This window comes from Oryctolagus cuniculus, chromosome 15, assembly GCF_964237555.1.
Source record: "Oryctolagus cuniculus chromosome 15, mOryCun1.1, whole genome shotgun sequence".
NCBI lineage: Eukaryota > Metazoa > Chordata > Mammalia > Lagomorpha > Leporidae > Oryctolagus > Oryctolagus cuniculus.
Window position 1 is genome coordinate 28325702 of NC_091446.1, and position 19429 is coordinate 28345130.

Genomic DNA, 19429 nt, shown 5'->3' on the forward strand with positions numbered 1-19429 from the left:
TGAGACTGATAACAGGGTACTAATGCCCAGTACACAGGCACTCTATGTAAGTTTCATGAATTAACAGCCCCAAGGTGCATTTTTTCCTGTCCTATTCACTCCTTTGGGGACAGTTTCCTTGAGTCACTGCTAAGTCATATCCTAGTGGAACTCACCCCCAAATTTGCAGGGCCTCTCAGCAGTCCAACATCAGCTAGGTCTTTAATCACTGGGTGGCCCAGAGGACCTGAAAGGGGTCAGGACATGGGACAGGAGCTGCCGGCAAGCAGGTGAAGCTGTATGGACTAACCACTTCCTCTCCACAGGGAAGTGTCTTGTCCTGAGTCCAGGTAGGATGCAGTGTTTACTGTCAACCAGGCACTTCGTATGTTTCATCAAATTCAATTTTCACAATAACCCCACATGTCCTCATTACCTGTATTTTGCAGAGGAAAACTGAAGTTTAAAGGTCATGCAACTTGTCCAAGGTCATAAAGTTAAGATAGGACAGACCCAGACTTAAACTCACTTAAGGTCAAAGTCCTTGTTCTGATTCCTATACTAGGATGGTCTGCGTATTGTTCATATTTTTGTCACTATAATAAATATTTAAAACAAATTACTTAAGAAGGAAGGAGGTGCAGCTTGGCTCAGTTTGGAGGTTCATAGTCCAAGATCACGTGGGCTCTCCTGGTTCAGCCTTGTCTAAAGGATCTCATGGTAAGTCAGGAAGCACAGAGAGTGGCAGGCCCAACTCGGCTTTTAAAACCAACGCTCGCGGGGCTGGCACTGTAGCACAGTAGGTTAATCCTCTGCCTATGGTGCCAATATTCCATAGGGGCACTGGTTCTAGCCCCGGCTGTTCCTCTTCTGATCCAGCTCTCTGCTAAGGCCTTAGAAAGCAGTAGAAGATGGCCCAAGCACTTGGGCCCCTGCACCCACGTAGGAGACCTGGAAGAAGCTCCTGGCTCCTGGTTTCAGATCGGCCCAGCTTTGGCCGTTGCAGCCATCTGGGGAGTGAACCAGCAGATGGAAGATCTTTCTCTCTGTCTCTCCTTCTCAAATAAATAAATAAACTCTTTAAAATAAGAAAGAAAAAAAAAAAACACCAACCCTCTGACAAGAACTGCCTGACAAGGACATGCCCCCAGGAAGCTAAGGATCTCACACTAGGTCCACTTCCCAAACACCATAATCGGGTTAAGTTTCCAGTCTCTTGGTATCATTGATTTATAGGTTTAGGGATTAAACAGCTACAGAAGTTAGTGATCACGGCCTATTCATACCAAACATTCTATCCCAGCTTCCTGAAACTTATGTCTTTCTCACATACAACATACACTCATCTCATCTTCAATTGTTCCAAGTGTTAACTCAGTCCAACACAAATTCAAAAGTCCAAAGTCTCATGTGAGCCCCCGTAAAATCAAAAACAAGTCACATATTTCCAAGACACAATAGTGAAGAGGCACAGGGTAAACATTCCCATTCCAAAAGGAAGTGACAGGGAAATGGAAAGGAAGAACTGGTCCAAAACAAGACTGAGACCCAGGATCGGTGCCATGACACAGCGGGTTAAACCTGCTGTCTGCAGCACCAGCATCCCCTATGCACACTGGGTCAAGTCCCAGCTGCTCTACTTCTGATCCACCTCTCTGCTGATGCACCCGGGAAAGCACCAGAAGATGGCCAAGTGCATGGACCCCCGCACCCATGTGGGAGACCCAGATGAAGCTCCTGGCTCTGGTCTGGCCCAGCCCTGGCCTTTGTGGTCACAGTGGATGGAAGATCTCTCTCTTAGTGTCCCTCCTCTCTCTGTAACTCTGCCTTTCAAATGAATAAATAAATCTTAAAAAAAAAAAAAAAAAAAAGATTGGAATCCCCAGGGCAGGCATTAAATCCTAAAGCTGCACGTCCAGCATCTGGATACGCTGTGGCAGGGGATGGGCTCCCCATGGTTTGGGCACCCCTGCCCCTCCACTAGGAAGCACCCTGGTGGGGGCTCTGCAGCAGCTCTGATCCCACATTTCTGCTTGACACTGCCCTAGCTGAGGCTTTCTGCTGTGGCTCTACAGTGTCTACCTGTGCACCCCCAGCACCTGTCTGAATCGAAGTGGAAGCCTCCGTGCTCCGTGGCCTGCTGGTCGCTATCCGCACAGCTGCTCCCCGAGGCTGCCGCTAACGCCTGCAGCCTTCCCAGGCTTGCCCAGTGCACTGCTCGCAGCTTTCATTCGCAGGTGACTCAGCTGCCAGCACCCTCCAGCTACCTGAGGTCTTCACCGTGGCATTACCCCGTCAGTTTCTCCACACACGGCTCCAACCCCTGCAGCACAACTGACTTTTCAGGCTTTCTTTTGAAATCTCAGTGGAAGGTGCAAAGACCCCCTAACTCCTGCACTCTGCATGGCTGCAAGAACCAGAATTACATGGACAACACCAAAGTCTACAGCCAGCAGGGGCTGCACCTGGACCCACCTGAAGCACAACTACAGCCCAGAGTGCTTTGCCAGCTGAACACAGGGAAACAAATCTTAAGTGAGACAAGAACAACGCTGCCCTTCCAGAAAGGGGCAGCCCTGATGACATCTGAAACGTCACCAGGGTCTCTCTCCTACTGCCTTGTCCATTAGCACATGGCCGCTGACGGAATCCCCAGGTGACCTACAACTTGTTATAATATCATTATAATAAGATTACCATGCTGATACTCTTATTCCCATCATGTACCCAATACCATGACACTTTTAAGACTTCCTAAAAAGGCCAGAAAATGGGCAGTCACTAAATCCCTGGATATCTGCACTTTGCTGGGACAGTCCGCCCAAAGCGACAAGAACTGTGTGTCTGGATCACATAAAGGAATGCCCCTGACCCTGGTGGGGCGCAGCTCACCTCTAAGTGTGCCTGCACTCCTTGAGCACACTTTCACTTTGCTAATAAATCTTATTCCTTGCCTAACCTTTATCCATATCTCATTTTTATTCCTTCTTGCATCAAGACAAGAACCTAGGCCCAACCATCCCATGACAAGCCCTCAGCAGAATCACCTGCAACACTCTGCTTACAGCACTCCAGGCTATCTCTCTTCCAAATTCTTCCAACCTTTTCCAGTAAACCAATCCCAAAGGCACAGTTAATAACGACTCTGCTCCCCAGTACCAATTTTATCAGTCAGCTCTTTGTCACTATAACAAATACCTGGGCCGGCGCCGTGGCTCACTTGGTTAATCCTCTGCCTGCAGCGCCAGCATCCCATATGGGCACCGGGTTCTAGTCCCAGCTGCTCCTCTTCCAGTCCAGCTCTCTTCTGTGGCCCGGGAAGGCAGCAGAGGATGGCCCAAGTGCTTGGGCCCTGCACCTGCATGGGAGACCAGGAAGAGACTCCTGGCTCCTGGCTTCGGATAGGCATAGCTCCAGCTGTAGTGGCTATTTGGGGGGTGAACCAATGGAAGGAAGACTTTTCTCTCTGTCTCTCTCTCTCTCACAGTCTAACTCTGTCAAATAAATAAATAAAAATAACAAATACCTAAGACAAACTACTTATGAAGGAAGGTGGTTTATTTTGGGGCATGCTTTTGGAGGATCACAGTCCAAGATCAGATGGGCCTCACAGATCTGATGAGGCTGGAGGTTGGCAGTGGGGAGGAGAGATCATGTGGCAAGCCAGGAAGCAGAGGGGAAGAGCTAGGCCCAGCTCAGCACTTTTAACTAATCCTCTGGCAAGAACTATCTTCCAAGGGCATGCCCCCACTGACCTGAGGAACTCCCATTAGGCCTACCTCCCAAACACTGTAACTGGATTAAGTGTCCACTCTCTTAGGACCATTAACTTATGACTTTGGGGATTAAATATCTACAGGAGCTTGAAGCTGTATCCTATTCAAACCACAGCAATTTTTTAAAGGCTTATTTGAAAGGCAGAGAGAGAGAGAGAGAGGAGAGAGAGATTTTCCATCCTCTGACTGACTGCTCAAATGTTGGCAACAGCCAGAAGTCAGAACTCCACTCTTGTCTCCCACGTGGGCAGGAGGGGCCCAGTTACCCAGGGCATTCACTGTCTTCCAAGCACAGTAGCAGGAGGCTGGAACTCAAACCAGTGCTCCAATATGAGACACTGGCATCATAAGCAGCAGCTTAACTTGCTGCACCACAAGGCCAGATCCAGACCACTGCAATGTGTATAGCTTTAAGTACATGCAAGGTTGAATACTGCTGCAAGGGTTTACTGGCCATGTTTTCAGTAAATTACCTGTTTATGCGTTAGCCTATTTTATTTTTTCTAGTAATGTATATGCACGTGTATATAAAAAGCTTTAAGTATCTGAGTATGCTTTGGCAAAAAATACATGAGTGTCTACATATGAAAAAATACAGTTTACGCATAAAACATAAATTGTGATTTCACAGGTCATCATGGTAGGATTGTACATGATTTTGAAAATTCATTTTTCCTAGGGGCCAGCGCTATGGCACAGTGGGTGAAGCCTCCGCCTGCAGTGCCGGCATCCCATACGGGCACCAGTTTTAGTCCCAGAGGCTCCACTTCCAATCCAGCTCTCCGCTCTGGCCTCAGGCCCTGCATCCATGTGGGAGATCTGGAAGAAACTCCAGGCTCCTGGCTTCGGATGGGCCCAGCTCCAGCCATTGAGGTCATTTGGCGAATGAACCAGCAGATGGAAGACCTCTCTCTCTCTGCCTCTGTAACTCTGCCTTTCAAATAAATAAAATCTTTTTTTAAAATTTATTTATTTACTTTGAAAGTCAGAGTTACACAGAGAGAGAAGAGAGGTCTTCCAGCCGCTGGTTTATTCCCCAATTGGCTGCAATGGCCGGAGCTGCACTGATCCGAAGTCAGCAGCCAGGAGCTTCCTCTGGGTCTCCCACGTAGATGCAGGGGCCCAAGGGCTTGGGCCATCTTCCATTGCTATCCCAGGCCAGAGAAGAAAGCTGGATCGGAAGTGGAGCAGCTGGGTCTCGAACCGGCACCCATATGGGATGCCGGCACTGCAGGTGCCGGTTTTACCCACTACACCATAGTGCCAGCCCCATAAATAAAATCTTTTTAAAAAATAATTTTTCCTATTTACAGAATGAACTATTTCTGAAAAAAAAAATCAAGAGTTCATTGAATTGTCACCACCAATAGCCATGATTCTTGTTGAGGAAGTCACACACACACACACACACACTCTCTCTCTCATACCAGGAGGGTAAATCCTTGGGAGTTCTGACAAGGCATATCCATATATGCAATATTGTTTTATTTTTTGGTTTGGAGAAACAAATAAACCAACATCATCATCCTGTGATGCTGCTACTAACAACAACAACAACAAAAAATCCTGGCTGATGAAATACCTGCTACAACATTGTCCTGTGACCAAAGGAAGGGAAAGCAGGACTCGAACCGCTACCTGTACACATGCTCACAGCAACATTATTCACAAATGCCGGAAGGTGGGAACAGCCTAACCAATCATCAACAAAGGGGTACACAAAATGTGGTACATACATATTATGGGATATTTTTCAGTCTTTTTTTTTTTTTTTTTTTTGACAGGCAGAGTGGACAGTGAGAGAGAGAGACAGAGAGAAAGGTCTTCCTTTTGCCGTTGGTTCACCCTCCAATGGCCGCTGCAGCCGGCACACCGCGCTGATCTGAAGGCAGGAGCCAGGTGCTTCTGGTCTCCCATGGGGTGCAGGGCCCAAGCACTTGGGCCATCCTCCACTGCACTCCCTGGCCACAGCAGAGAGCTGGCCTGGAAGAGGGGCAACCGGGACAGAATCCGGCGCCCTGACCGGGACTAGAACCCAGTGTGCTGGCGCCGCTAGGTGGAGGATTAGCCTATTGAGCCGCGGCGCCGGCCTATTTTTCAGTCTTAAAAGGAAAATTACGACACATGCTGCAACACAGAGGAACCTTGAAGATATTATGCTAAGTGAAATAAATTATTATTATTATGCTAAGTGAAATAAATCACAATCAAATGGTGTGTGATTCCACTGTGGACTTAAGAGTAGGATGGAGGCCCGGCGCTGTGGCATAGTGGGTAAAGCTGCTGCCTGTGATGCCAGCATCCCATATGGCACCGGTTCGAATCCTGGCTGCTCTACTTCCAATCTAGCTCCCTGCTAATGCACTTGGGAAAACAGCAGAAGATGGCCCAAGTCCTGGGCCTCTGTATCCATGTGGGAGACCAGGAAAAAGCTCCTGGCTTAGGGTCAGCCCAGCTCCCACTGTTGCAGCCATTTGGGGAGTGAACTAGCGGATCGAAGATTGCTTGCTCTCTCTCTGCAACTCTGCTTTTCAAATAAATAAATAAATCTTAAACACACACACACACACACACACACAGTAGGATGGTAACTGCAGAGGCCTGGGTCAGCCAGGAAGCAGTCAGTGCCATGGAGATGCCCTGCAGCTGGTTTCCTGGTAACATGGCCTTTCAACAAACTTTAGCCTTGACCAGGGAAACATCTACTGTGCCTTAAGAAGGAGTAAGCATTACATTTTAGGGCCACTGTTGTGGGAAGAGGGATTGACACTATGAATACAGTTGTGTGGGAATGGGTCTGAAAATGTAATGTACCTCCTTAAGCAATAATCAAGTCTGTTAACTATTACCAGAAGTTCAATGTGATTAACAGTCATACATAAATTTATCTTATTTAAACCTCATTCAATAAATGTACTCAGCCTGTAAAAAGCAAAAACAAAAAAAAGTATAAAACCTATAACCAAACTTGGGCTGTGGAACAGCCAACTCGGGCAACTGATCAGCTCTTTCTGGGTTCAAATGCTTAGTCTGACTTGTTGAATAAATTCAAACTTCAATTTCAACCAGATTCTGATTATTTTAGTCAACACCACTTTTCTGAGGTCACTAAAGGCCAAAGTCACTGAGGCAGAAAGTGGAATGGCGGCTGCGGGCAGGCGGGAGGTAGTTTCTGTTTAAAGCTTGCAGGGTCCCGGCTGGGGAAGAAGAGATTCTGGAGGTGAAAGGTAGTGATGGCTGTACCACAATGTGACGTGCTTAATGATACTGAACTTTAGACCTTCAAATGGCGACAATGCTCACAGCTCTAAACACATTTTTACAATAATACAAAACCAAAAACCACTGCCTGTGAGATAACGTCTAAGATCTCTAGCACAGCCTAAGTGAGCTATTGCAATATACCTCAGTTGATACCCATCCCATCAGATCCTACCATTTTCCCTCTCGGCCCCTTGAGAAATGGGGCCCTTCTGTCCACCCTGTGCCCCAGCGCCTGACACCGTGCAGACAGGTGACTGCATTAGCATCTCTAAATGCAGTGACCAGCCCTAGATTCTCAGCCCTCCTCGCCCTCCCATGACCAGCTCCACCCTCTCTTCTCCACTTACAAGCAAACACTCATTAATTCCTTGGGACCCAGGAACATCACCTCTTCCGCTGGGTCTCTCTCCAAAGACATGATCACTTCGACTTCAGGCTCTCCCGGCCTTGGATACAAGACTCCCTTTCGGGGCCGGCGCTGCGGCACAGTAGGCTAAGCCTCTGCGGCACCGACCACATCCCACATGGGCGCCGATTAGTGTCCCGGCTGCTCCACTCTGCTATGGCCTGGGAAAGCAGGAGATGGCCCAAGACCTTGGGCCCCTGCACCCATGTGGGAGACCCGGAAGAAGCTCCTGGCTTCCCATCAGCCCAGCTCCAGCCATTGGGGCCATTTAGGGAGTGAACCAGCATTTGGAAGACCTCTCTCTCTGTAACTCCACCTCTCAAATATATAAACTAAGTCTTAAAATTAAAAATATTCCCACCTTTATTTAACCAACACTAGCATTTATATTTACGTCTTTTTCAGGACCATCCCGTGAACTCCTGGGCCATGTCTTTTACTTTCCATCTACTTTAGCACAAAGCTTGGCATAAAGCAAAACCTTCCCAAACGTTGCATCAGTGAGCAAGCAAATGAGCAGCTGATTCTAACGTCCACAAACTCCAGGCTTTCCTGATTGGCTGTAGAACAGTCCCTGCCCGCCCCCACCCATCAGCTTGCAAGACTCAGGAATTCAGACCTACTTCACCCTGGCTCCCATGTGGGTCCAGAAAAGGACCCCAAAGCACAGGGGTCCTCATCGGGGAATCTAAGGTGGGAAAAAGTCAAGACCCAATTCCCTGTAGTCAAGACCCAATTCCCTGTGTCCACCTCTTCCAGACACAGAACCTTGCTCTTGGCTCTAAAGACCTTGGAAGCATTTAGAGGGTCTCATTGCGCAGCTATCAACACAGCTGAAAACAATCCCAGCGGTCACAGCGGTAGTGCACCCACCTTACAGATGAGGAAAGTCAGCGCGCCAAGAAGCCCACGGGGCATTAACAGCGCAGTGAGACCTACAGCCCAGTCTCCCGCTCCCCGACGGCACCTCCGCACTGAGGTTCAGGGGGTCCCCGGTCAACATCCAGCAGACGGGCTGAAGGAGCTGGGCCGGTCTAAAACCGTGTATGTCTGCTTTCCCCTTCTGTAAAACGGGGTGGAAAATTAGCATCTCAGGATGCCGGGGAGGAGCAAAGTCGTTCACAAAAACCACAGCGGAGCGACACGGAGCAAACGATACCAGGAGGTGTCCGGGGACACCTGTTTCAGTGACGTCACCTCTCTGGCCTCAGTTTCCTCCTCTACAAATGCAGGCCTGGGCCACGGTCGCGACCCTTCCACCTCTGCCGTCCCGGGACCTCGGGCCCTTCCCGGGGGCCCCAGAACGCGGCACCGGACCCTGAGGGAAAGGGCGAGGGAACTCGCGGGGGCCCTTGAGTTACCGTCCTGCAGCAGCGCCGTCTTCTCCGCAGCCCGCAAACACTCTAACCAACCGGTCACCGCCATCTTCCCTGAATCCTGCAGCGCGCCCGGCCGCTGTCATGGCAACCGTTCTGCTGCTGGGCACTTCCGGGTGACCCGGAAGGTGTTGTCGGGCATTTCCCTCCCACCCCCTCCCACCTCCGTCCGCGCTCATTGGCGCCCCTGGTAAGTCGTTTACCCCTGCCCGTGCTTGGGGCCGAGTCGGGGGGGGGGGGGGGGGATGCGTGGGAATCTAAGGCCTGGTCCGTACATTCCAGCTCTCCTCTGGCCCGCAGCTGAGAGTCCCTGGCCCTCGCCAGCTGTGCTGCTGCGGAGTCCCACACCTGCCCGGGTCTTCACCCCCAGCTGTGAGGCTGAGACTCCCCCAGTCCCTGAGAGCGCCCACACCTGCTGCGGTTGTGCCTCATCTGCCCGCAGCCGCAGGGCTCAGCACCCGCAAGCCGTGGCCCACGACAAGGGCAGGTGCAAGGCTTTCCCACTGCCCCTGCCCCACCCTCCTTCCGGTTTTTCCTCTGAAGAGTTGGTGCTAGAGAAGGATGTAGGGTAGGCGCAGAATCCCCTCCTGCTGCACTCCTCTGGAGGCCAAGAGCTTCCTAAAGACACAGATAGCTCCGTTGCTAGCCCGGCACGTTTTGATAAAACCCTTTGGAAGTGGGATGCGGGAGGCAGATCCCCCTTTGACGCTTCAGTATCTCCCACACCTAAAAAGAACACTCTTTCCCTCATTGCCCTTCGTGCTCCAACTTTGAGAGGCTGGGGAGTGTACAGCAGGCTCATGGCACTAAAATGTAACTGGGTCGTGGGAGACCCTTGGGAAGCAAGTGGCTGTCTCCAAGATTTGGTAGGTAGCGATCGCATCCCCATAGGCCAAGAGGTTCCACATGACAGCTGCTCTGACCAGCCTGGGACAGAAAAGCCAGGAGCAAGCTTCCATGGACCCCGGGGGCATCTTGAAGGCGTTTCCCAAGCGGAAGAAAATTCATGCCAATTCATCACTAAAAGCGTTTGCAAAGATTCCCAAGAGGGAAGAAGGAGAAGCAGCAGGAGGTGAGCTGACTCTAGGAACCCTCGTGTACTTGAACCCTCAGCCTTCTTCTATCCAGCCCTACATCGTTGATGTCTGGAGCCGGAGAGTAGAACTGACTCTTCTGGCCCAGGGGCCGCCAGTCTGTCTGCACCTGCCTTGTGCTAAGCTCTGTCCCCTTCTTTGACAGGCTGCTTGCTGCCTTAGCATCTTCCCTACCCCACGACCTTCATAAACCAGAAAATACTCCCCCGTCCCTCAGGAAAAGACCAGTAGAATCCTCTGTTTTCTGTGTGACAGCCCTGGGGGGCAGGGCAGAAATCCCACTCACTTTCCCAGGCTTGGTGTAGGTCGTTTTGTTGCCAAATTGACCAGTAGCTGCTGGAGTCTTTGAGAAGGGGCTGACGAGGACAGTGTTAGATCAGCCAGCCAGTAAAGGCAAGAAGCCTGGAACAGCAAGTAGTATGTGCTTTTGTTGAAAGAGTAGATCATAAAATAAAGCGAGAGAGAGAAGGCATTCATTCTCTTAATTCATTCAGCAGATATTCATAGGTTACCCACAGTGTGCCAGGCACTGTTCTAGCTTACACAAGGGACAGGGCATATAAAAATCCCTGCTCTTGGGCTGGCGTTGTGGTACAGTGGGTTAAGCCACCACTTTCATTGCTGGCATCCCGTATGGGAGCCAGTTTGAGTCCTGGCTGCTCCACTTCTGGTTCAGCTCCCTGCTAATGTGTGTAGGAAAGCAGCAGAGGATAGCCCAAGTACTTGGGCCCCTGTCCCCAACGTGGGAGACACGGATGGAGCTCTGGGCTCCTGGCTTCAGCCCGGCTCAGCCTTTCCATTTACACGATGCCCGGGAGGCAGCCTGCTGTGTGCTCCAAGAGCAGGCTCCAAGAGGCAGGCTTCTGGAGGGAGCGACTGATCTGGGAGGCGGAGACCAAATGGCTCATTCAGGCCCTGTCTGAAAGTTATGACCTCGCATCTGGATGTCCTCTCCACAGAGTGGCTCCACTCCCTGCGGGTCCACGTTGTGCCCACCGGCATCGGACGAGCCCGGGCAGAACTCTTTGAGAAGCAGGTTGTCCAGCATGGCGGCCAGGTGTGCCCTGCCCAGGCCCCAGGGGTCACTCACATCGTGGTGGATGAGGACGTGGACTGTGAGCGGGCCCTGCGCCTCCTGAGACTGCCCCGGCTGCCCGCAGGTGCTCGGCTGGTGAAGTCGGCGTGGCTGAGCTTGTGCCTGCAGGAGCAAAGGCTGGTGGACACGGCTGGATTCCAGGTCTTCGTCCCCAGCAGGTGGGCTGGCCCCAGGTGTCCTCAAACCCTATCTCGCAGCATCTTGAGTGCCTAAAAACAACTGTTATTTTCTTAACTGGACATGTTTGGAAACTAAGGGCTCAGAGTGGAGAACGAACAGGAACAGAGAAAAGGTGAGACCTTTGGTGTCTTAATCTCCCATCACCATCCCTGCAGGTACTTGGACCAACCGCAGCCCAGTAAGGCAGATGGAGACTCATCTCCTCTTCCTGGCACCCACGAGGCTCTGCTTAGGACAGCCCTCTCTCCTGCGTCCCCTCCCACCAGACCCGGAGCTCTTCCCCCAAAGGCAGGAAAGGCACCAAGCACCCAAGCCCAGGTCAGGAGCCACCCAGCCCCCACAGCTTCCTTCCCCTGGGAACCAAATCTCAGAATGAGGAGGGGCTGGTGGGGGCTGGTGTTGTGGTGCGGCAGGTTAATCTACCACCTGTGATGGCCATCCCACATCAGAGTGCTGGTTTGAGTCCAGCTGTTGTGCCTTCCATCCAGCTTCCTGCTAGTGTGCCTGTGAAGGCGGTACAAGATGGCCCAAGTGCTTGGGTTCCTGCTGAGTGGAAGTGGAACTCATGGGCAAGACCAGAACAAGGCTCCTGGTCCTGGCTTTCGCCTGGCCCAGCCCTAACTGTTACAGCCATTTAGGGAATGAATCAGCAGATGGAAGACACCTTTCTCCCTCTTTCTTCCTCTGTTCCTCTTTCTTTCCCAGTTGCCTTTCCAAAATAATCAGTTTTTAAACAAAGAAAGTCCAGGGCCGGCACTGTGGCATAGCAGATAAATCCTCCGCCCGCAGTGCCAGCATCCCATATGGGTGCCGGTTCAAGACCTGGCTGCTCCACTTCCCGCCCCATTCCCTGCTAATGTGCTTGGGAAACCAGCAGCAGACAGCCCAAGTCTGTCTCTCTCTCTCTGTAACTCTGCCTTTTAAATAAATGAAATAATTTTTTAAAAAAGAAAGCCTCAGGCTCCCGAGAGAGGAATGCTCTCTTGGTTATGAAGCCATTTTGTTCTTCCCAACACTCATCACCCCTGCCTTCACCTAGGCCATTCCCACGCATGCGTGCAGATCCTGGGGCTCGCCACTCAGGGAAGCCGTGAGTTACACACCCCAGACTTAGGGAGACCCTAAGACTGATGCAAAGACCCAACCTCATTTTTGGATCTGGCAAAGGGGACCCCCCCCCCCACACACACAAAGCCAACCTCTACCTTCAAGGAGCCGCCCTCCTGGAGGGCCAGAACTTATCTGCTGTTCTTCCCTACCTCAAGCCCACCTCTGATGATGAAGCCAGCGATGGGGAAGAGCCCCAGGTTAGCGCTGCCGATCTGGAAGCCCTGCTCAGCGGCCACTACCCCACCCACCCTGAGGGAGATACGGAGCCCAGCCCAGCCCCGGAGGCCCTGGAGAAATGGGTCTGTGCACAGCCCTCGAGCCAGAAGGCAACCAACCACAACTCCCACATCACGGAGAAGCTGGAAGTGTTGGCCAAAGCCTACAGCGTCCAGGGAGACAAGTGGAGGGCTCTGGGCTATGCCAAAGCCATCAATGCCCTCAAGAGCTTCCCCAAGCCTGTTTCCTCCTACCAGGTACCTGGGAGCTGAGGGGCAGGGCTGGGGCCTGCCCTGCTGGGGGCTCATGGACGCCAGTCCACTTGGGGATCAGCTATGGTGGGTACGATCTTAGGAAGTCTGGGATTTACACAAAAGCCACAAAACACAAGTCTGGGAAAGCAGCTTGGCAAAATCTTGCTAGTCGTCGAGGCTGAGTGAGGGGTACTGAGGGGTTCCTTATACTGTTCTCTTTATGTTTGAGCTTGTGACAGAATCAAAGGGTTTTTGTCTTGAAGTTTCAACTCTGGAGCCCAGCAGACCAGGGTTTGAATTCCAGTTGCCATCAGTGGGGCTTTAGGCCAGTTTCTTAAACTCTATGAGCATTTGTTACCAGCACGAAGGGACTAATAATGTAACCCATTCACAGTGTTCTTAGGAGGGCAAACCGAGACGGTGCCTGTAGCACAGGACCTGACCCGCCTGAGCCCCACCCCCCCAAGGTCGGCTCTGGCCGCTGTGGTGGTGACGATGGAGCTCAGTGTCACCATGGCTCCCTGCTTGGGGAGCGCCATCCCTCTGGAAACCCAAAGGCAAATTACTCAGCCCCATTCCTGACAAACCTCTCATCTTCAGCCGTGCCCACACGTTACACAGCCAAATGGTTGCCACCCTCCAGGCTGGGTCCGACACAGACGTCTGCTGAAGGAGTCAGCTCCCTTCGCGCTGGCTCTGCCCCCATCTGCTCACTCTTGGTCCTCCAGGAGGCCTGCAGCATCCCCGGGGTCGGGAAGCGGATGGCTGAGAAGATCGTGGAGATCCTGGAGAGCGGGCACCTGCGGAAGCTGGACCACATCAGTGAGAGCGTGCCTGTCCTGGAGCTCTTCTCCAACATCTGGGGAGCCGGGACCAAGACCGCCCAGATGTGGTACCAACAGGTCATGCCCTGGCCAGAGCGCCTACCCCACAGCTCCCTAACCCTGTGCTGTGATGGTGGCGAACCCAGGCTATAGAGACCACTTTACAACGGGCCAGTGCTCATACAGACCCTTCCGGACTCCCAAAGCAGCCCTGTTGCTTGGTATTCTCAAGGTGTAGGCCGGGACAGGGAGTGCATTTCCCAGGCCTCAGGGCTGTGCGTCCAGAGCAGTGGTTCTGTTCTCAAAGCTGGCTATGCCCAGCATTGCCTGAAGAGCTTGGCACCATGAAGATACCCTGGCCTGTCGCCCAGTGGATGGGATCAGGAACCAGTACTTTAGGGCTGTGGGAGGAATGGCTGGGGACATGTCTTCCATAGCCCCTGCCTTGCCCAAGCCCCACTGAGTAGAGACCCAGCCGCCACTGGGGTTGGTCCTGCTCAGGCCTTGTGTGCTGGAAGCCTCATATGAGTGCTCGTTCATGTCTCTTCATTGATCCGGGATCCTCATAGCCTCCCCATCTGGCTGCTTGTTCCCAGGGTTTCCGGAGCCTGGAAGACATCCGCAGCCAGGCCTCTCTGACTACCCAGCAGGCCATCGGCCTGAAGCATTACGATGACTTCCTGGAACGCATGCCCAGGGAGGAGGCCGCAGAGATCGAGCAGACGGTGAGCAGGTGTCCTGGGGCAGCGAGGAGAGCTGTCAGGTTCTGGCGGAAAGCCAAGAACCCCTGATCCCTCCGCTGGGGAGCATCAGGCAGAGGCAGCTGTGGGTCACCAGAGGTTGGGGAAAGAGCCGGTTGAGAGCAAAGCTGTACATCCAGGGGCGGGGCGTGTCTCTGGAAGGAGGAGCTCCAGGCAGCCCTCTGGCTCGGAGTTCCTGGCAGTCGGCAGAGACAGCGCCGGATTAGGTGTTAGAATGGCTTAGGGCCGGGCTCCTGGCCACGCCAGATTACAGGTGGACTGTGGTTTGAATTACTGGAGGGCATTGGAGTTTGCGAGGGGCTAGGCTCCAGTGGGTCAGGGCAGAGATTCTCAGTGGTTTTCTGAGTGACAGACTTCCTTGAGAACCTTATGGAAACCGTAGGCTCTTTTGCCCCAGAATGCACAAAGGTGGAACATTTTTTTTTTTTTTTGACAGGCAGAGTGGACAGTGAGAGAGAGAGACAGAGAGAAAGGTCTTCCTTTGCCGTTGGTTCACCCTCCAATGGCCGCCACGGTCAGCGCGCCGCGCTGATCCGATGGCAGGAGCCAGGAGCCAGGTGCTTCTCCTGGTCTCCCATGGGGTGCAGGGCCCAAGCACCTGGGCCATCCTCCACTGCACTCCCTGGCCACAGCAGAGAGCTGGCCTGGAAGAGGGGCAACCGGGACAGAATCCGGCGCCCCAACCGGGACTAGAACCCGGTGTGCCGGCGCCGCAAGGTGGAGGATTAGCCTAGTGAGCCGCGGCGCCGGCCAAAGGTGGAACATTTTACATCAGGATGTGCTGGCCTTCCGAAGCCCAGCCCAGGCCGGCTCAGGAGTCAGGGCAGAGTTGTTAACAGGAGCACAGGGCCAGTAGGGCCAGGTTTGGGGTCAGAAGAAAGCTCAAGGAAGACTGAGTCAAGGTTGGGCCTCACGAAGGTGCTAGCGTTGGTTGCTTCCAAGTCAAGGTCTATAGTTGTCCCTGAGCTACTGCTTTTCGACGATCCGGGTTTGGTTTAGCGATCCGGGTTTGGTTTAGCGTTGGGTTAGAGACGAGGGTCATATACAACCTGGATTACAGAGACACTAGGACCCATTCAGGACCAGACATATCATTTGTTCAACTGGCTTTAGGGTTAGGGACGCTCGTTGTGGGCGTGGTTTGCTGCCTTTGGTTGAGGGTGCTGGCTGGGTGGAATGTGGAGACTCCGGCCCAGCTGGGTTGAAGTCAGCCGTCACCTCCACTCCAGGCCACGAGGCTGAGGCCAGTGCGGGATGGACCGACAGCCCCTTTGTCCACCCATCACCAGGCTGTGGTGCGAGTGGTGACGCCGTCACTCAGCCACGGTGTTCGGGCACAGAGAATGCCCCAGCCAGCCACCTGGCCTCCTGTGCGCGCCTCTGCGGGGCCCCAGCTGTGGGGGTTTTGATGGGATTACTCATCTGGACCTCCTCCTCCTATTCTCCTGTGAGGCTCAAAAAGGGAGCGAGGGGATTAGTGTGTTGGGCCTGTCAGGAGGATTGAGGTGTCCTGGCTGCCAGTGTCCAGGGCGGCAGTAGAGGTGGGAAGCCATCTGCATATGAAAGGCCTGGTGTCTTGGGGTGGGGGTGGCGCGAATGGGTTTATTTCTGCTGGGGAGAGAGGATCCTTCGGCCTACCCAGCCCTCGTGTCCCGGCTCCCTCCCCTCCAAGGCAGGCTGTGGGCACTGGCTCAGGAGCCCCCCTGCTCTCTTTCCATCCCCACAGGTGCAGTCATATTTCTCTGCTCCATCTTCTCCAGGCTTGGGCCCAGGGCACGCTGCCAGCCACCTGCCCGGGCCTCAAGCCCCAGTTCGCACACTCTGCCTTTAGCTCCAAATCTGTAATATCTGGGACTGCCGAAGCCTGGTGGGAGCTTCCAGGCACCTGGTCCCTCGTCCTGAGTGGAGTTTCATGGCCCTGGGTGGAGAGCCCTGGGAGGGCAGGAAGGGTCAGAGTCTTCGGAGGGAGAAGTCAGGCCTCATTCCCAGGCGGAACCTGCATCTTCTCTCTGCCAGGCGTGCCTCTGGCAGGGCGAGCTTTCTCCCCTCCTGTGCCCGTTGGGGTAGAGAGCAGCAGCTCCCCAGGGTAACAGGTGTCCGGGGATGGGCTTGCGGACTCAGCTGTGTGTGCAGGCCCCTGGTGCTTCCCTCCAGGGCCTGAGGCCCACAGCCCCTCACCCCCACTGCTCTTGCCCAGGTCCGGGAAGCTGCCCAGGCCTTCAACCCCGGGCTGCTGTGTGTGGCCTGCGGCTCGTTCCGGCGGGGCAAGGCGACCTGCGGCGACGTGGACGTGCTCATCACTCACCCGGACGGCCGGGCCCACCAGGGCATCTTCAGTCGTCTCCTTGACAGCCTTCGGCAGCGAGGTACGAGCTCGGTTCTGGGCAAGCGGACCCCAGAGGGTCGGGAGGGCTTCAGAGTCGCAGTCGCAAGCAGGAAGCAGGAGACGGTGCCTGGCCTGAGTCCTCTCCGGGAGACAGGGAGCAGCCCTCCGCCCTTCCCGTGAGGCTGGGGGAGATGGGGAAGAGTCCTGGCGGAGAGGTCAGGCTCACCTGGCCTGGAAATGGGCGAGCTAGGAGCAGAGACAGGACAGCTCAGGCCGGCTCCTGCCCTCCCAGCAGCCCCCTGTGTTGGCCAGGCTTCCTCACAGATGACCTGGTGAGCCACGAGGAGAACGGCCTGCAACAGAAGTACCTGGGCGTGTGCCGGCTGCCGGGCCCCGGGCGGCGGCACCGGCGACTGGACATCATCATCGTACCCTACAGCGAGTTTGCCTGCGCCCTGCTCTACTTCACTGGCTCCGCCCACTTCAACCGGTCCATGCGGGCCCTGGCCAAGACCAAGGGCATGAGCTTGTCAGAGCACGCCCTCAGCATGGCTGTGGTCCGGAACTCCCGCGGCTGCAAGGTGGCGCCTGGCCAGGCGCTGCCCACCCCCACCGAGAAGGACGTCTTCAGGCTCCTAGGACTGCCCTACCGAGAACCAGCCGAGCGGGACTGGTGACCTGCGGCTGCCCAGCCAGGTGCTGCTGCCCTCCAGCTCAGCAGGCCCCCAGCTGTCCCTGTCGAGCCTGAGCTTGGGGCTCCCGGGCCTGAGGGAAGGGGCCAGCGTGGCCCCTGAGGCCGGTCTAGCCCTCTCCCAGACACAAAGCGCCGTCTCCCCGTGCCTTCTGCCTCACCACGGCCCCTGGTAGGGTTGGCACACAGTCCTTGCCCCGTTTTCAGCGGCAGCAGGTGGCTGGTTTGCTCCCTTCCCTGCCTGGAGAGGGTCTGGCTGCCGGGGATGGGAGGGAAGCAGCTGGGGCCCCAGCATCGTCCGGGACCCTTTGCCTCACTCTCAGCTCCGTTCTACACATATTCCCTCCACACTCCACTTCCTGTGCAGCTGGAGGAGCTGGGAAGGGGGCGCCCCAGGCTCGGTGAGGACAGCTTTTGAAGGCCCAGGGGCCCAGTAAAGTGCATTTGACATTGAACCTGCCTGGTGTCTGTGAGTTGCTACATCCCCCACCTGCCTTCTTTCACCTAGGCGGGGGTAGGGCCGGGAGCTGAGTGGGGGAAGCCCAGAAAGGCTGCATTCACTGCCCCCCCCCCCCCCATGGACCTGGTATGTCAGCTCCTAAACTCAGAATGGGAGCAGGGGTGGGTGGTAAAAGGGAGAATCCTGGGGCAGGCGTTTGGCCTAGTGGTTAAGATGCAGGTCAAGGTGCCTGTGTCCTGTGTCCGAGTGCCTGGGTTTGAGTCCCAGCTGTGTTCCGATGCCAGCTTCCTGCTAGTGTGGACCCTGGGGAGATAGACGTGACGGACCAAGGGCTTGGATTCCTGCCACCCATCTGGGAGACCCCGGTCGAGTTCTCGGTGGCCCAGCGCTAGCTGTTCCAGGCTTTTGGGAAGCAAGTCAACAGATGCAGGCTCTGTCTCAATAGAGTTGGGGGTGTGTGTTGGGGGGTGTCACGGAGTCAGCCACTGGAATTCACTCTGCCCATCAGCGTCGCCTGTCCTGAAACAGCTGCTGGGGAACTGGAGCCAAGGTGGCAAGACTCGCAGGACACGATTAGCAACAGCTGAACAATGGCCTGCGTACCTCTGCGGCAGTGAGGAAAGACTGCCGGGGGTGGGGGTGGGGGGGCAAGGAAATGCTCATCTGAGAAAGGCCCGCAGGCCGGGGGACAGCTAAGGCTGCTGGAGGGTGGGAGTGGAACAGAGAGGAGCAGAGGCAGCCAGTGCGCTCGGCTGTTTCCTGAGGCTGGGCCCTGCAGCACAGGCTAACACGGGGGCTCAGGGAGGGACAGTGCGGACTCCTTAGGAGTCTCTTCCCTCTGCCTCAAGCCCCTCCCCCACTGCAGTCACCCCTTCCCCAGGAGATCGGAAGTCAGGGCTGCCTTCAAACCGCACCCACCAGGGCAACAGGAAATCATGGTGCCAGGAGGGGAAGTGCTCACCCCTGCAGAGAGCCAGCCCCCTGGCTGCTCCATCCCCCAGGACCCCGGGGAGGAGCTGGAGGAGGGGTTGCCACGGCTGAGAGATGCTGCCCACTTTAGGGGCTGGGATGGTACTCAGAGCCCAAGCAGCAAGGACTGAGTGTCAGGGCTTCCTGGGTGGGCTTTTGTCCCAGCCCCCACACCCGCTGGAAACAGAACCTGAAGTTCAGAGCCCTGGTAGGAGCTGGGGTCCCAGCCAGCAGCCAGGTGCCCCACAAACCGATGAACCACCCAGTCCTGAGGAGGAGGGCCCCCCCGCATACCTGCCTCCTGCCAGGCCCAGTCCCCGTGATCGTCCCTGAGCCAAGGCTGTCCTTTCCAGGCCACACGGGGGGTGGTCCCCAGAGATGTCCACGTCCTAATCCCTGGCACCTTGGAACCTCTGCAGATGTGATGAAGCTTAAAGAGTTTGAGAAGGGGTGAGCGTCTTAGATTAGCTAATGTAAAACAAGACCTTAACAGCTTTAGGAAAGGAAGGGTGGAGAGATGCACTGTGGCTGCACCTGGACGTGGGCTAAGGGGCCGCCAGCCAAGGACTGTGGCAGCCTCTGCCTCTGGAAGCTAGAACAGGCCAGGAGGCAGATGCTCCACCAGGGGCCGTGCAGCCCTGCCCATG

General features: G+C 54.7%; 2 protein-coding genes across 11 annotated transcripts in view; one reads left to right on the forward strand and one right to left on the reverse strand.

The window, feature by feature from the left end:
• Positions 1 to 8917, reverse strand: part of DPCD (deleted in primary ciliary dyskinesia homolog (mouse)) — a 26702-nt gene extending 17785 nt beyond the window's left edge. The window contains exons 1-2 of one of the 5 annotated variants that reach the window (XM_051823531.2): positions 8787 to 8881; positions 156 to 415 (exon numbers count right to left, since the gene is read on the reverse strand). Coding sequence is in view for 3 of the 5 variants with exons in the window: in XM_070057340.1 (XP_069913441.1) it covers positions 8787 to 8887 (101 nt within the window). In the remaining 2 variants the exon portion in view is untranslated. Of the gene's footprint in view, positions 1 to 155; positions 416 to 8786 lie in introns of all 5 variants that reach the window. The other 4 variants (XM_008270383.4, XM_051823530.2, XM_070057340.1 and 1 more) reach the window with 4 other exon arrangements.
• POLL (DNA polymerase lambda) lies at positions 8861 to 17808 on the forward strand. 6 transcript variants are annotated; one of them, XM_008270386.4, is made up of 9 exons: positions 8861 to 8991; positions 9693 to 9873; positions 10855 to 11149; positions 11327 to 11489; positions 12437 to 12754; positions 13480 to 13653; positions 14172 to 14300; positions 16534 to 16702; positions 16975 to 17808. In XM_008270386.4, the coding sequence occupies exons 2-9, from the start codon at positions 9708 to 9710 to the stop codon at positions 17337 to 17339; spliced, it is 1779 nt and encodes a 592-aa protein (XP_008268608.2). In that variant the 5' UTR covers positions 8861 to 8991; positions 9693 to 9707; the 3' UTR covers positions 17340 to 17808. The 6 variants fall into 6 exon arrangements, with proteins under 6 accessions (XP_008268608.2, XP_017203996.2, XP_008268607.2 ...); XM_017348507.3 differs by having other exon boundaries at positions 16958 to 17148; XM_051823525.2 differs by lacking the exon at positions 8861 to 8991 and adding an exon at positions 9255 to 9369.
• The last annotated feature ends 1621 nt before the right edge of the window (positions 17809 to 19429 follow it).